Source organism: Hemitrygon akajei, chromosome 18 (genome assembly GCF_048418815.1).
Source record: "Hemitrygon akajei chromosome 18, sHemAka1.3, whole genome shotgun sequence".
Lineage (NCBI taxonomy): Eukaryota > Metazoa > Chordata > Chondrichthyes > Myliobatiformes > Dasyatidae > Hemitrygon > Hemitrygon akajei.
The window spans coordinates 12,315,496-12,332,046 of record NC_133141.1 but is presented as its reverse complement, the minus strand read 5'-3'; the positions used below and the strand labels follow the sequence as shown (position 1 = coordinate 12,332,046).

The 16,551-nt window shown below is 43.3% G+C and overlaps 2 protein-coding genes across 7 annotated transcripts in view; one reads left to right on the top strand and one right to left on the bottom strand.

Annotated features, from left to right (window-relative positions):
- ssbp1 (single-stranded DNA binding protein 1) overlaps positions 1 to 10,941 on the top strand; it is a 31,302-nt gene extending 20,361 nt beyond the window's left edge. For 2 of the 5 annotated variants that reach the window (XM_073070840.1, XM_073070838.1), the window contains exon 7: positions 7,959 to 10,940. In XM_073070840.1, coding sequence (XP_072926941.1) covers positions 7,959 to 8,047 — 89 coding nt within the window. In that variant the 3' untranslated portion in view covers positions 8,048 to 10,940. Of the gene's footprint in view, positions 1 to 2,623; positions 2,826 to 7,958 lie in introns of those variants that run through there. The other 3 variants (XM_073070837.1, XM_073070836.1, XM_073070841.1) reach the window with 3 other exon arrangements.
- Positions 10,942 to 11,933: 992 nt separating this feature from the next.
- LOC140741095 (soluble guanylate cyclase 88E-like) overlaps positions 11,934 to 16,551 on the bottom strand; it is a 51,421-nt gene continuing 46,803 nt past the window's right edge. For both annotated transcript variants that reach the window (XM_073070832.1, XM_073070831.1), the window contains one exon: positions 11,934 to 12,337. In XM_073070832.1, coding sequence (XP_072926933.1) covers positions 12,176 to 12,337 — 162 coding nt within the window. In that variant the 3' untranslated portion in view covers positions 11,934 to 12,175. The remainder of the gene's footprint in view (positions 12,338 to 16,551) is intronic.

Sequence of the window (16,551 nt, the reverse complement as noted above, 5' to 3'; positions counted from 1 at the left end):
CCACTCCACTTCCCTGCCTTATTTTTATTCGCCCTTGCTAATGAATACCGTTCACCGATTGGGCGCAATTCTGCCGCAAAGCGCTGCTTTTTTAATCTTCAGTCGTGGACTTGTGAATTTGCCCCTTCTTCTCGCACTTCCGTTTACTGATTGGGCACTGTTCAAACTCCAAAAACTGCTGCGAAGTACTGCTTTTTAATCTTCAATTGTGGACCTGTGTGAAGTTGCCTCTTCTCGCGCTTCCGTTTACTGATTGGGTACAGTTTAAACTCTGAAAAGTGCCTTGAAGCACTGCTTTTTTAATCTTCAATCGCAGACCTGTGTGAAGTCGCCTCTTCTTGAACTCCCGTTAACTGAGCGCAAATTAAACTCCGAAAACTGCCGCAAAGCGCTGCTTTTTTTCTCTTTGATTGAGGACCTGTGTAAAGTTGACTCTTCTTGCGCTCCCGTATTGCTCAAGATTTCCAGCATCTGCAGTAACTTCTTTGTTTCTACCTCACATTTATCTGGATTGAAACCCACTTGCCAATCCTTAGCCCACATACGTAGCTGATCAAGATCCCTCCTGTAATTTTTCATAACTTCTACACCGTGTACAACTCCACCTATTTTAAGAATCATCCACAAACTTACTAACCTTGCCTTGTATATTCGCATCCAGTTCGATTGAAGTCAGAAGTTTACATGCACCTTTAAATTCTTTAACTTGGGTCAAACGTTTTGGGTAGCCTTCCACAAGCTTCTCACAGTAAGATGCTGGAATTTTGTTCCATTCCTCCAGACAGAAGTGGTGTAACTGAGTCAGGTTTGTAGGCCTCCTTGCTCGCACACGCTTTTTCAGTTTTGCCTACAAATTTTCTATCGGATTGAGGTCAGAAAATGATGTCAAGTCTGGTTCATCCTTGGGAGCAATTTTCAGAGACCTGAAGGTACCACATTCATCTGTACAAACAATAGTACGCAAGTATAAACACCATGGAACCACGCAGCTGACATACTGCTCAGGAAGGAGACGCATTCTGTCTCCTAGAGATGAACGTACTTTGGCATGAAAAGTGCAAATCAATCCCAGAACAGCAGCAAAGGACCTTGTGAAGATGCTGGAGGAAACAGGTGGACAAGTATATATATCCACAGTGAAACGAGTCCTATATTGACATAACCTGAAAGGCTGCTCAGCAAGGAAGAAGCCACTGCTCCAAACCGCCATAAAAAAGCCAGACTACGGTTTGCAAGTGCACATGGGACAAAGATCTTACTTTTTGGAGAAATGTCCTCTGGTCTGATGAAACAAAAATTGAACTGTTTGGCCATAATGACCATCGTTAAGTTTGGAGGAAAAAGGGTGAGGCTTGCAAGCTGAAGAACACCATCCCAACCGTGAAGCATGGGGGTGGCAGCATCCTGTTGTGGGGGTGCTTTGCTGCAGGAGGAACTGGTGCACTTCACAAAATAGATGGCATCATGAGGAAGGAAAATTATGTGGATATATTGTAGCAACATCACATCAGCCAGGAAGTTAAAGCTCGGTCGCAAATGGGTCTTCCAAATGGACAATGACCCCAAGCATACCTCCAAAGTTGTGGCAAAATTGCTTAAGGACAACAAAGTCAAGGTATTGGAATGGCCATCACAAAGCTCTGACCTCAATCCAATAGAAAATTTGTGGGCAGAACTGAAAAAGACTCGAGCAACTTATTGCGAGAAGCTTGTGGAAGGCTACCCAAAACGTTTGACCCAAGTTAAAGAATTTAAAGGCAATGCTACCAAATACTAACGAAGTGTATGTAAACTTCTAACCCACTGGGAATGTGATGAAAGAAATAAAAGCTGAAATAAATCATTCTCTCTACTATTATTCTGACATTTCACATTCTTAAAATAAAGTAGTGATCCTAACTGACCTGAGACAGGGAATATTTTCCAGGATTAAATGCCAGGAATTGTGAAAAACTGAGTTTAAATGTATTTGGCTAAGGTGTATGTAAACTTCTGACTTCAACTGTTTATAGCTAGGGTGCCTAAGACTTTTGCACAGTACCATAGTAATTTTATGTATTGCACTGTACTGCTGCTGCAGAAAAAACAAATTTCATGATGTATGTGAGTGATGATAAACCTGATTCTGATATGTGTCTCTATTGTGGACTGAGAGTGGGAAGAGAGCAGGAGAAGGGAATCATGGTTGGGAAAAGGAGAAGGGAGAGGGCAGGGAATGGAAAGCACCAGAGAGACATTCTGTAATGATCAATAAACTAATTGTTTGGAATTAAATTACCTTGTCTGGTGTCTCAGGGCTGGATGTGTCTGCACTCGTGCCACCCCCACCCTGGCACTCCCTGTCCCATACCCCTTCCCCAGCGCTCCACCTCACCATTCCCAACACCCTGTGCTCTTGCCAGATTTGCAAGCTCACTCTCCGTTCCACGTTGTCAAATTTACAGTACTGTACAAAAGTCTTGGGCGCCCTGGCCATATATATATATGTGCCTAAGACTTTTGCACAGGACTTTAAATAGTCAAGATAATTAAAGGTGGCAAGTGTAGAGATCCGCAAACAAACAATAAATATTGTGTACTTTTCATCAATTTAATCTGTTCATCATTTTTTTTCCTTTTACAGATAACTTAATATTTCTAAGTGACTCTGTCAAAGAGGTCTAGCTACAATGAGGTGGCTGCTGAACAGGAGCTGTTTTTCATTATTTTCTGTTTCTGTTTGTCCACTTGGCTGTGCTGCCGTTACTTTCACCACATCATGAAGATTTTAAGAATTTAATTGTCATTCAGTGCACAAGATTAAAAATAAATCATGGTTGATCATATTAGCTCTGGCCTTTGTGAAAACAACAGCTGTGGATCAGTTTCCCAAATGAAAAGAAAGATTTCTGGTATTAAACATGGATCAATGTAAAGTGCTCTGGATTCGGGCATTGCTCAGTGTCCAATCCTCTTGTGGTTCAGTTAGCAAATTACCACCCAATGATTGTGCAGGAACCGGTGCACATAGTTCGAGCTGATGTGTGCCTTCAGAAATGGTGGGAAACTGGTCCATCTACACAACTACACTCCAGAAACAGGGTCACTTGGACCTTTCTTGTCACCCAGCAGTGCACAGATGTTTGGGCGTTGTTAGGAACTGTGAATGAGCCACACAAGGGACTGGAGTTGCAGGTGTAAGAGGTCCTTATTCAGCAGGACAAAGATTCTGGAGAATTAGTCTCTTGGAGAAACTTCCTGAACTCAATGTCAGGTTTTTATACTCTTAAGAACAGAGATAACATGTTGATTGAATGCAATTTCCAACATTATAAAAGCATACCTTACTATTTGGAGTGCTGACAAATGGTCTCATTGAATCACAGATGTTTAAGGGCTGGACTGATGATTACCAGAGCCCCATTGTCTTTTGCCTGGCTGACATTTATGAGAATGTCTCATGATGCTAGTTCACAAACCATTGAACTGCCTCCAGCTTGTGAGCCAGTTGTGAGGTTTCCTTGGGCATCGCAGCTTCTTCATGTAGTTGTGCTTTTAATTTCACTCTGAACTCAAAACTGAAATGTGGTTCACATTTTGAAATAGTTCATGAATATTGGCTCTCGTTTACCTTAATAAATGCTATCCCCACAATTCCTGAAGAATGTCCCATGTCAAAGATCCCTACCAGAATCAGAATCAGGTTTATTATCATCGGCACCATACACTCTTTGTGAAAATCTAAGGAGGTTATAATGAAATACGGCAAGAAAAGGCCCATAGCTGAGGAAGCCCTGCCCAAGCCATGTAGCTGCTGCAGAAGCAACACTCTATGTCAGGGGTCACCAACCTTTTTTGCACTGTGGTCCGGTTTAATATTGACAATATTCTTGCGGATCAGCCGACGGGGGTGTGGGTGTTAATCACGACCGGAATATGGGTGATAAGTCACTTATAAATAGCTAATACACTTAATTTTGTTTATAGAAGGGTTTATCTAACAAATTTAATATTAAACACACAGCGCACATTTTCCTCGCATGAACATAGTGATAAGTCAATTATAACTCACTTATAAGTCAATAGCATCATAACATTTTAAGTAACGTTTGGATATTAAACACACAGCGCATATTTTCCTTGTATGAACATATAAAATTACTGCAACGCACCAGTGAGAGGACAAGGTAAGGGCCCGAGGTCCTCGTACCGGGGCCGTGGCGGTCACAGTCCAGAGAGAGCGACCGACCAAGCGAGGAGTGCAACAGGGCACGTGCCCGCCCCCCCCCCCCCCCCCCCCGTAGGTAGGTAGGATCTATCAGCCAACAAAAGTTTGGCTCGAGGGATGACTTTCAGTAGATTGCAGCGAGGTAGCTGCTCTGCTACTTACAAAATCCTGAGCCTGTATTAGGTCGTCTACGAATACTTTAGCACCGGGTTCCCCACGAACATTCGGTGTACTAAACAGGTTTAGAGGCGGCACCCATCTGTCCGCACTCCAGGCCTGTAGCAACAGCGCTTCTTGCTGGCCGCGTGAGGCGGCTGGTTACCCGAGGACAACCGGTGATCCCTGGTGTGAGGGTATCACTGCATTTAGGTGACTGATGACCTTGCGTGGGTAATGACTTTGCATGCGTAATGACCTCGCATGCATTCAAGTTCAGCAGTGGGCATGACAGAATGAGGAAAGTTGCAGCTGACTCATATCATTTCATATCGACAAATCATATCGTTTCCTCACGGCCCGGTGGTTGGGGACCACTGCTCTATGTGGACCTACGTGTACACTGCCTATTATCCTTCACTAGCTCTCTGCAATAATGTGGGGAAATAATTCAAAACTAGCGCTAATCGCAATAACGTTTTGCTCCAAGTTATTGACCATATTCTCTCAAAAAGATCCTGTTGTGGCTGTGCTTCATTACATGGCTTATCAGTATCAGATCTGTGCTGTTGACTCTGCCTTGGTTGAAGATGGTGACTATGTCATTCATGACATTTTGTTGCCTCTGCCTCTGCTGACATTGCGTTGTTACCTCTCATCTTTGCCCATTTGATCTCAGTACAACACAAGTACTATCAGACATGGCTGTGTCAGCAAAGGGCCAACTGGAGAACTAAAACTGGTCAAAGGTCATGGTTCGTGTTGTAAGTGGTGGCAGAGGGATGTCTGGAACAGATGACCCCATCTTTGTGGAGGTCCCTTTGATCTACCTACAAGGGATTTTTGGCTGGTTTCTATTTGAATGGTGCAAAGATCTCATCATGATGGCACCCCAAGGAATGTCTTGACATGAGCCACCCAACCAGTGAAAAGGCCCATCGCATTTGGTGTCCATTCCCATCCAAGCTGAGGTACCTGCCTTCCTGCATTTGGTGGTGGGGGCACTGCACTTTCACTGGAATATATCTGGTTTCTCTTGGATATCCCTTCAATTTTCTCCACTCTCTTGGCTTAGTTACTTAGAAACATAGAAATCTACAGCACATTACAGCCCCTTCAGCCCACAATCTTGTACTGACCATGTAACCTGCTCTAGAAACTGTGTAGAATTTCCCTACCGTACAGCCCTCTATTTTTCTAAGCTCCATGTACCATGTTACGGAGTACTTGGTCCTCCATAACCTGGATCCCTTCCCATGTCTGTTTGCCCCAATACTTTTCTACTGTGATCTGTCCGACCAAACACCTAACTCAACAGACAAAGAGTAAGGGTACGACCTTATGGACTTTCATATGGATAAAGACATATGTAGTGGGCAGCAGAGCAACGAGTGGCCACCCTCACTGAGAAAGTGGTAAACCTGACACAGCAGAATGTCTCCATTGAATGAACAAAGCTGAATCCCAGCAAATCACCTTAACATGTAAAATGATTAAGGCACATCAGGAGGATTTGGCAAGCCTGAGGGATCAGGATCCAGACCCCATCAAAGTAAGAGAGATGATGGCTAAGAGTTGGGACCCCGAGTTCTGAAATGGCAACATTTGCTCTGATGCTGACACTTGGTGTGGTGATGGTCCACCAGTGAATGAGCAGAATTTCACACATGAGAATCTGATAGTACAGGTCTGACTGGTATCAGTCCATAGTCATGAAACAATTGCCCTGGATAGGTGAATAAATGGTACAAGGGGAAAGAGTGACCATAGTGTGGAAGGCTGAGGAGAAAAGGGTTATGCAGGATAAATATAATCATTACTGGGGAATACCTCGTTGCATGGTTACTTCGAATGTAGAACAGAGAGGCCTTAGGAGTACAAGTACATGGTTCTCTGAAAGTGGCATCACAGGTAGAGAGAGACCAAAACTGAATACAATATTCCAAATACTACCTCTCCAACAACTTGTGTAACTGTAACATAACATCCCATCTTCTGCAGCCAATGATGAAGGCCAGTGTGCCAAAAGCCATCTTCACCACCCTGCCTACCTGTGATGCCACTTTCAGAGAACCATGTACAAGTTGTTGGAGAGATAGTATTTGGAATATTGTGTTCATTATTGAGCTGAACCGAGTGCAGAGGAGGTTTATGAGGATGTCGCCAGCACTCAAGGGCCTGAATTATAGGTAGAGGTTCAGCAAGTTGGGACTACTTTCACTGGACTATTGCAGAATGAGGAGTGATCTTATAGAGGTGTATAAAATCTTGAGGGGCATCGATGGGGTGAATGTGCACTATCTTTTACCTATCTGTCTTTGGGCAATCAGGAACTAGAGGTATTGGTTTAGAGTGAATGGGGAGAGATTGAATAAGAACGTGAGGGGTAACCTTTTCACCCAGACAGCGGTTAGTATATGGAACAAGCTGTCAGAAGAAGCTGTTGAAGCAGGTACATTAACAAGATTTAAAAGACAGTTGGACAGGTACATGGATAGGAAAGGTTTAGGAGGGATATGGGCCAAACTTGGGCAAATGGGACTAGCTTAGATGGCATCTTGGTCAGCATGGACCAGTTGGGCTGAAGGGCTACTTCCATGCTGTGTGATACCATGACTTTCTTTACATACGTTACCAGAATTTCACTTCCCAAAATGTATTATCTACACTTGTCTGGATTAAATTCCATCTGCTACCATTCCACACAAATTTCTTCCATAGCTTGAAAGAAATTTTGGTAGATCTGTAGATTTGGATCTACCAAAGTGCACAACCATACACTTCCCGACACTATTCTATTTGCCACTTCTTTGCCCACACTCCTAATCTGTCCAAGTCCTTTTGCAGCCTCCCTGTTTCATCAACACTATCTGCCCCTCCGCATATCCTCGTATTGCCTGCAAACTCGGCCAAAAAGCCATCAATTCCATCATCCAAATCATTGACACATAACGTTAAAAAAAAGTGGTCTCAACACAGACCCCTGTGGAACACCACTAGTAACTGGCAGCCAATCAGAAAAGGCTCCCTTAATTTCCACTCTCTGCCTCCTGCCAATCAGCCAATGCTCTATCCATGCTAGTATCTTTCCTGTAATACCATGGGCTCTTAACTTCCTAAGCAGCCTCATCTGTGGCACCTTGTCAAAGGCCTTCTGAAAATCCAAGTACACAGCATCCACTGACTCTCCTTTGTCTATCCTGCTTATTACTTCCTCAAAGAATTCCAACAGATTTGTCAGGCAAGATTTTCCTATGAGGAAACCATGCTGATTTCAGCCTATTTTATCATGTTCCTCCAAAAACCCCAAAATATCATCCTTAATAATCAACTCCAACATCTTGCCCAACCACTGAGGTCAGGCTAATTGGCCTGTAATTTCCTTTCTTCCTCCTCCCTCCCTTTTTGAAGTGTGGAGTGGCATCTGCAATTTTCCAGTCCTCCAGAACCATGCCAAGAATCTGTTGATTATTGAAATATCATCAATATATTAATGCCTCCACAATCTCTACAGCTACTTCTTTCAGAATCTTGGGGTGTAGTCCATCTGGTCCAGGTGACTTATCTATGGTAACTGTACTTCCTTCAATCGCAGGACTCTGCAGAGAGTGGTGTGGACAGCCCAGCACATCTGTAGATGTGAACTTCCCACTATTCAGGACACTTACAGAGACAGGTGTGTAAAAAAGGCCCAAAGGATCATTGGGGACCCGAGTCACCCCAACCACAAACTGTTCCAGCTGCTACCATCCGGGAAACTACCGCAGCATAAAAGCCAGGACCAACAGGCTCCAGGACAGCTTCTTCCACCAGGCCATCAGACTGCATGCTGATACAACTGTATTTCTATGTTATATTGACTTTCCTGTTGTACATAATATTTATTATAAATTACTATAATTGCACATTTAGATGGAGACATAACAAAGATTTTTACTCATGTATATGAAGGATGTAAGTAATCAATTCAATTCAAAAAACTTCACTCACTTATGCCTGCTGTCACTCTTGAACATCTGACATCCTGCTAGTGTCTTCCACAGTGAAGACTGATGCAAAATACTTATTCAGTTCATCTGCCATTTAATTGTCCCCCCATTACTATCTCTCCAGTGCCATTTTCCAGGGGTCCAATATCTATTCTCTCCTCTCTTTAAACTCTTTATACTGTATATCTGAAAAAAAACCCTCTTGGTATTCTCTTTGATATTATTGGCTAGCCTACATCCATATTTAATATTTTCCCTCGTTAAGGCTTTTTCAGTTGCCTTCTGTTGCCCTTTTTAAATAACGGTGCAACATTAGCTCTTCTGGAATTTTACCTGTGGTGAAAAATGAAACAAATTTAGCTGCAAGATCCTCTATATAACTTTTTTTCACTAGCTTCCCATAATGCCTGTGGATGCATTTGGTCAGGCCCTGGGGATTTATCCACTTTGTGCGCTTTAAAGCCGTCAATACCTCCTCCCTGCTAATTCTCAGGTGGACTGAGATATTACCACTCACTTTTTGTTTTTCTTTGGCATCATTTTATCCTTGGTAAAAACTGAAGAGAAACATTCTTTAAAAATCTCACCCACTTGCTTTGGTTCAGCCATGCTGATCTATCCTTTCCCCAGTCACCCTTCTAATGTAGGATTTGGGATTTTCCTTAATCCTGCCTCCCAGATCCATTTCATACCCTTTCTTTGTCCTCCTGATTTCCCTCTTAAATGTACTCCTACACTTCTTATCGTCATTACGGGATTTACATGTTCTCAATTGCCCAAAGCTCTCTTTTTCCTGATCAGAGTCTCGATATCTCTCATCAACCAGGTTCCACAAACTTGCCAGCCTTGCCCTTTACCTTAGCAGGAACATGCTAGCCTTGGACTCTTAATATCACACTTTTAAAAGCCTCCCACTTGCCAGTTGTTCCTTTATCAGTAAACAATCTCACCCAGTCAACCTCTCCTATACCCCGTCTAAAGCCTCCAACATTGGCTCTGCCTCAGCTCAGGACCTCCACTTGAATTACCTTTCTCCATAACTATTTAAAAACATAAAAATATAGTCAGTTGACCCAAAGTGCTCCCTGAATGACACTTCCATCATTTACTCTACCTCAATCCAAAGAGGAGGTCCAGTGTTGCACCCTTTCCAGTAAAGACCTTTTTATATTGATTAAGGAAACTTACTTGCACATATTTAACAAATTTCACCCTGTCCGAGCCCTTTGCACCATGGGTGGCCCAGTCAATATTAGGGAAGTTAAAACCCTATTATTCTCTAAACTACCTGCGATTTCTTTACACATCTCTCTAATTCAGCTCCCTGATGGCCCACATATCTCCTTTAAAATCTCCTCACCCTAAAGTTCTGCTCTCTAATATCTGACTATTAGTGATTGATGCTCAACTGAATGGCACCAGCTTAGTTCATGTGTTCGATGGCCCTGCACAGATTTGTCATGACCACCAGGGGTCATGGTGTGAGTGGCCCTTTCAGTTCCTGGGCATGGCTATGCTTCAGTGTAAATTCACGCTCCAAGCAGCAGCAACATTCTGTGTTGTTAAGCCTCTGTGATTGGAGTTTCAGGGACAGGTTTATCCTGGAGATTTATTGTTGCACTGGGCTTCTGTGAGTGTGGTATGTTGTTGGTAATGAAGACAGTCTTCATGTGGAAATTCTGCCCAGTTAGCTATTTGCATTAACTACCTACTTTACACAACTTCTTCACCTTTTCCTGCTGTGCCACTGGAAAGTTGCCCAACTGGCATATGTGATTCCAGCCATCCAAATGTTGTCATCTTTGGTCAAGGTTAAGGCGGCACAGGTTCAGCAACACCCAGATCCTCAAAAGTGAATTAAAGATCTCATTAGTACAACTACAAGGAAAGTACGCCAAGGTATTTACTTTCTAAGTAAATTCGGCTTGTCACCGAACACTCTAATGAACTTTTACAGATGTACTATTGAATGTGTCCTGACCAGTTGCACCATGATCTGGTATGGCATTTCCAATGCACAGGAGTGTAAGAAGTTGGAGAGAGTAGTGGACTCTGCCAAATACATCTGGCGCATATCCATCTCCACCATAGGTAGTGTCTACAGGAGGTGCTGCCTCAAGAAGGAGACATCAAGAATCCCCACCATCCAGGTCATGCCATCTTCTCAGGACTAGCATTGGGCAGGAGGTACATAAGCCTGAAGTCCCACACCACCAGCTTCAAGAAAAGCTACTTCCTTTCAACCATTCGTTTCTTGAACTAATTGGCAAAACCAATTAGTCTGGCAACACTACAAGCAATTTAACCACTTTGCATTAAAATAAACTTTGTTTCTTTTATTCTAATTGTGCTATTTCTTGTAAAAATTGTGTATAATTTATGTTTTTCTTATGAATGCTACTTATACAGTGCTATGTGCTTGTGATGTTGCTGCAAGTAAGTTTTTCATTGCACATGTATACTTATGTTTCTGTACATATAAACTTGACTTTGATTATCCATATCACAATGATATTGTGATAAAAGATTCCAGGTCTAATGGTTGATGTTCACAAATACACTGCAAGGATTTCTTGACTGGCAGACCTCAGCCAAATAAAATTGGTGTTATCATCTCATCCATGCTGAACCTCAAAACAGTGCTGTCCAGGACTGTGCTCAGTGCCCCTGTACATCTATGATTGTGTGGCTAGATACAGCATCCAATAAGTTTGCTGATGTTGCTGTTATGGCCAGATCAGCAACAATGATGAGATGGAGTTCAGGAACGAGATCATGAATCTTGTGTTCTGATGTCAGAGCAACTACTTGGGCCTTAATATCAGCAAGATGAAAGAGCTGTTTGTTGATCTAAGAAAGCACAGTGGTGAACACAACCTTGTCCCTACTAATGGCACTGCTGTAGAGATGATCGACAGCTTCAAGTTCCTGGGCATCCATCTCACCAGTAGCTCAACCTGGTCTCTTCACACTGCTGCAGTGGTCAAGAAAGCATATCAGTATATTTACTTTCTTAGGCATCTGAGAAGATTCAACATGTCTACTAGATCCTTTCAACCTTCTACAGATGCGCTATAGAAAGTTTCCTGATGGGTTGCATCTTGGCTCGGTAAGGCAACCGTTCTGTTCTGGACCAATGGAACCTGCAGAGAGAGAGAGAGATAAACACTGCCCTGTCCCTCACAGGTTCATCACTTCCCTCAATCCCATTGATCTTCAGGAAGGCTAACAGTATTGTTAAGTATGCCTGTCATTCTGGCCATTTATTCTCTGAGAGAAGATAAAGGTGTTTGAAAGCCTGGATGATCAAACTCAAGAACAGACTCCTGAACCAGTTATCTCCTTCCCAGTGGTGCTGCCACATTTTTGAACTCTTAACTCTACCTCTTCTGTTACTGTCACTATCGTTTCTTTGAGCTTGTTGTTTCGTGCTTCTCCCTGTATTTATTTTTACCATGTACACGGTTATCTTTGTGAGCTTTGCACAAACAACGAATTTCATTGCACCCTGGTGTGTATGACAACAATTTGAATGAGGTTTGTGCATGCTTGAAAAATCCTGGAAGAACAGATCACCAAAGTTGCAATAATACTTCAACTACTTTATTATTCAAAATAAAGCTAAGCCTGGCCTGAAGATAAAATTATCTACATAATCACACAGGGCAAAGACAATTTCACATGGGGTATATTCCAAAACTCTGAATTAACAGTAACGAGGTCAAGGAGCTGCCACAGGGAGTGTCCCAAGCTTATCAAACCTAATGCATGACAGTTCAATGCCAGGCTGGAAATGTGGGCTCGAGCAGGGTGCGGTGAGCAATCAGATCAGTTGGCAGAACTGGGTGCGGGTGGAGCCTGCACCATCCCTTAACATGGCCAGAGGGCGTGCCTGGGGCCTCCTTGGAGAAGCAAAGAGAGGGTGTTCATGCGCTTCAGCCGTTTCCTCCGACACTTTCTCCAGGAAAGACTCTTTGTGATAGCCCTGTGGAGCAGCAGAGAAAACACAGCATAAGCACCGGTACAGGCACCAGTGACGCAGTATGGCACAGCTTCAATACCAGTATCAGTGGAAGCTAATGGCAAATCATTTCTCAGCATTATTGCTGTCATAGACAGGTAGTGAATCACTCCACAGCATTAGCACCAGCAGTAGAACATAGATCAGGACAGGCCTTTTGACCCACAGTGTCTGTGCTGGACATGATGCTAAATTAAATGAATCCTGCTGCTTGCACATAGTCCATGCCCTTCAGTTCTCTGCTTATTCATGTGTCTGTCTTAACTCCACCATCGTATTTGCCCCCTCTGCCAGCCCTGGCCATGCATTTCAGGTACCCAACACTGTGTGTAAAGAACTTGCCTCACACATCTCCTTTAAACTTCTCCCCCCTCACCTTAAAGCTCCATCCTTTAATATTTGACATTTCCATCATAGAAAAATGGTCCTGACAATTTATCTATGCCTCCCATAATCTTACAAACAAACTCCCCTCCCCTCAACCTCACAGAGAAAACAACCCACTTTATCCAGCCTATCCTTATAGCACATACCCTCTAAACCAGGCAGAATCCTGGATTCCGCACCCTCTCTAAAGCCTTCACATCTTTCCTGCAGCATGGTGACTAGAGAACCACATTCAGTAGTGTTTGCAGAAATGCATTCAAGCCATTTTTAGGTAATTGCAACAAGACTGGCTGACTCTTATCCTCAGTGTCACGACCAATGAAGGTAAGCCCCTTTTTTACCACCCTATCTACTCGTGAGGATATCTTCAGGGAGCTATAGACTTGGTCTCCAAGATCACTCTATACATTGATGCAGTTAACATTAATGAGGCTGCTTAACACCAACTCCTGTAATTTCACGGTAATACAGGAATGGATAGAAACTTGGCTGACTGGCAGGAGGCTAAAAGTGGGAATAAAGGGGGTCTTTTCTGGTTAGCTGCTGGTGACTAGTGGTGTTCCTCAGGGGTCAGTGTTGGGACCAATTCTTTTATGTTGTATATCAATGATTTGGATGAAGGTATTGATGGCTTTGTGGCCAAGTTTGAGGACAATATGAAGATAGGTGGAGGGGCAGGTAGTGTTGAGGAAGTGGGGAGTCTCTAGAAGGGCTTAGGCAGATTGGGAGAAGATGTCTCCTATAGTGGGGGAGCCTGGGACCAGAGGGCACAGCCTCAGAATAGAGTGGCATCCATTTAGAACAGAGATGAGAAGGAATTTGAAGATGTGAAGGAAAGTGAGAAGTAGGACCACAAAGGTAATCTCTGGATTACTACCAGTGCCACATGCTAGTCAGAGTAGAAATAGGAGGATATTTCGGATGAATACGTGGCTTGAAAAATGGTGCAGGGGGAGGGATTCAAATTTCTGGGGCACTGGAACCAGTTCTGGGGGAGGTGGGACCGGTATAAACAGGACAGTCTGCACCTGGGCTGGACTGGAACCAATGTCCCAGGGGGAGCGTTTGCTACTGCTGTTTAGGAGGATTTAAACTAATGTGGCAGGGGGATGAGAACAAGTGCAGAGAGATAGAGAGGTGTAAAATGAGGGTAGAAGCAAAAAGTAGTAAGGTGAAAAGTAAAAGTGGCAGGCAGGCAAATCCAGGGCAAAAAGCAAAAAGAGCCACTTTTCAACATAATTGTATAAGGGCTAAGAGTGTTGTAAAAACAAGCCTGAAGGCTTTGTGTGTCAATGTGAGGAGCATTCGTAACAAGGTGGATGAATTGAATGTGCAGATAGTTATTAATGAATATGATATAGTTGGGATCACAGAGACATGGCTCCAGGGTGACCAAGGATGGGAGCTCAACATCCAGGGATATTCAATATTCAGGAGGGATAGACAGGAAAGAAAAGGAGGTGGGGTAGCATTGCTGGTTAGAGAGGAGACTAACGCAATAGACATTAGCCTGGAGGATGTGGAATCGATATGGGTAGAGCTGCATAACATTAAGGGGCAGAAAACGCTGGTGGGAGTTGTGTACAGGCCACCTAACAATAGTAGTGAGGTTGGGGATGGCATTAAACAGGAAATTAGAAATGCGTGCAATAAAGGAACAGTAGGTATAATGGGTGACTTCAATCTACATATAGATTGGGTGAACCAAATTGGTATGGGTGCTGAGGAAGAGGATTTCTTGGAATGTATGTGGGATGGTTTTTTGAACCAACATGTCGAGGAACCAACTAGAGAGCAGGCCATTCTAGATTGGGTATTGAGCAATGAGGAAGGGTTAGTTAGCAATCTTGTCGTGCGAGGCCCCTTGGGTAAGAGTGACCATAATATGGTGGAATTCTTCATTAAGATGGAGAGTGACATAGTTAATTCAGAAACAAAGGTTCTGAACTTAAAGAAGGGTAACTTTGAAGGTATGAGACGTGAATTAGCTAAGATAGACTGGCAAATGATACTTAAAGGGTTGACGGTGGATATGCAATGGCAAGCATTTAAAGATCGCATGGATGAACTACAACAATTGTTCATCCCAGTTTGGCAAAAGAATAAACCAGGGAAGGTAGTGCACCTGTGGCTGACAAGGGAAATTAGGGACAGTATCAAGTCCAAAGAAGAAACATATAAAGTAGCAAAAAAAAAGCGGCACACCTGAGGACTGGGAGAAATTCAGAGACCAGCAGAGGAGGAGAAAGGGCTTAATTAGGAAAGGGAAAAAAGATTATGAGAGAAAGCTGGCAGGGAACATAAAAACTGACTGTAAAAGCTTTTAGAGATACATGAAAAGAAAAAGATTGGTCAAGACAAATGTAGGTCCTTTACCGTCAGAAACAGGTGAATCAATCATAGGGAACAAAGACATGGCAGACCAATTGAATAACTACTTTGGTTCTGTCTTCACTAAGGAGGACAAAAATAATCTTCCGGAAATAGTAAAGGAACGAGGGTCCAGTGAGATGGAGGAACTGAGGGAAATACATGTTAGTAGGGAAGTGGTGTTAGGTAAATTGAAGGGATTAAAGGCAGATAAATCCCCAGGGCCAGATGGTCTGCATCCCAGAGTGCTTAAGGAAGAAGCCCAAGAAATAGTGGATGCATTAGTGATAATTTTTCAAAACTCCTTAGATTCTGGATTAGTTCCTGAAGATTGGAAGGTGGCTAATGTAACCCCACTTTTTAAAAAAGGAGGGAGAGAGAAACCGGGGAATTATAGACCGGTTAGTCTGACATCGGTGGTGGGGAAAATGCTAGAGTCGGTTATCAAAGATGTGATAACAGCGCATTTGGAAAGAAGTGAAATCATCGGACAAAGTCAGCATGGATTTCTGAAAGGAAAATCATGTCTGACGAATCTTACAGAATTTTTTGAAGATGTAACTAGTAGAGTGGATAGGGGAGAGCCAGTGGATGTGGTATATTTAGATTTTCAAAAGGCTTTTGACAAGGTCCCACACAGGAGATTAGTGTGCAAACTTAAAGCACACGGTATTGGGGGTATGGTATTGATGTGGATAGAGAATTGGTTGGCAGACAGGAAGCAAAGAGTGGGAGTAAACGGGATCTTTTCAGAATGGCAGGCAGTGTCTAGTGGGGTACCGCAATGCTCAGTGCTGGGACCCCAGTTGTTTACAATATATATTAATGATTTAGACAAGGGAATTAAATGCAGCATCTTCAAGTTTGCGGATGACACGAAGCTGGGTGGCGGTGTTAGCTGTGAGGAGGATGCTAAGAGGATGCAGGATGACTTGGATAGGTTAGGTGAGCGGGCAAATTCATGGCAGATGCAATTTAATGTGGATAAATGTGAGGTTATCCACTTTGGTTGCAAGAACAGGAAAACAGATTATTATCTGAACGGTGGCCGATTAGGAAAAGGGGAGGTGCAACGAGACCTGGGTGTCATTGTACACCAGTCACTGAAGGTGGGCATGCAGGTACAGCAGGCGGTGAAAAAGGCAAATGGTATGTTGGCATTCATAGCAAAAGGATTTGAGTACAGGAGCAGGGAGGTTCTACTGCAGTTGTACAAGGCCTTGGTGAGACCGCACCTAGAGTATTGTGTGCAGTTTTGGTCCCCTAATCTGAGGAAAGACATTTTTGCCATAGAGGGAGTACAGAGAAGGTTCACCAGATTGATTCCTGGGATGGCAGGACTTTCATATGAAGAAAGACTGGATCGACTAGGCTTATACTCAGTGGAATTTAGAAGATTGAGGGGGGATCTTACTGAAACG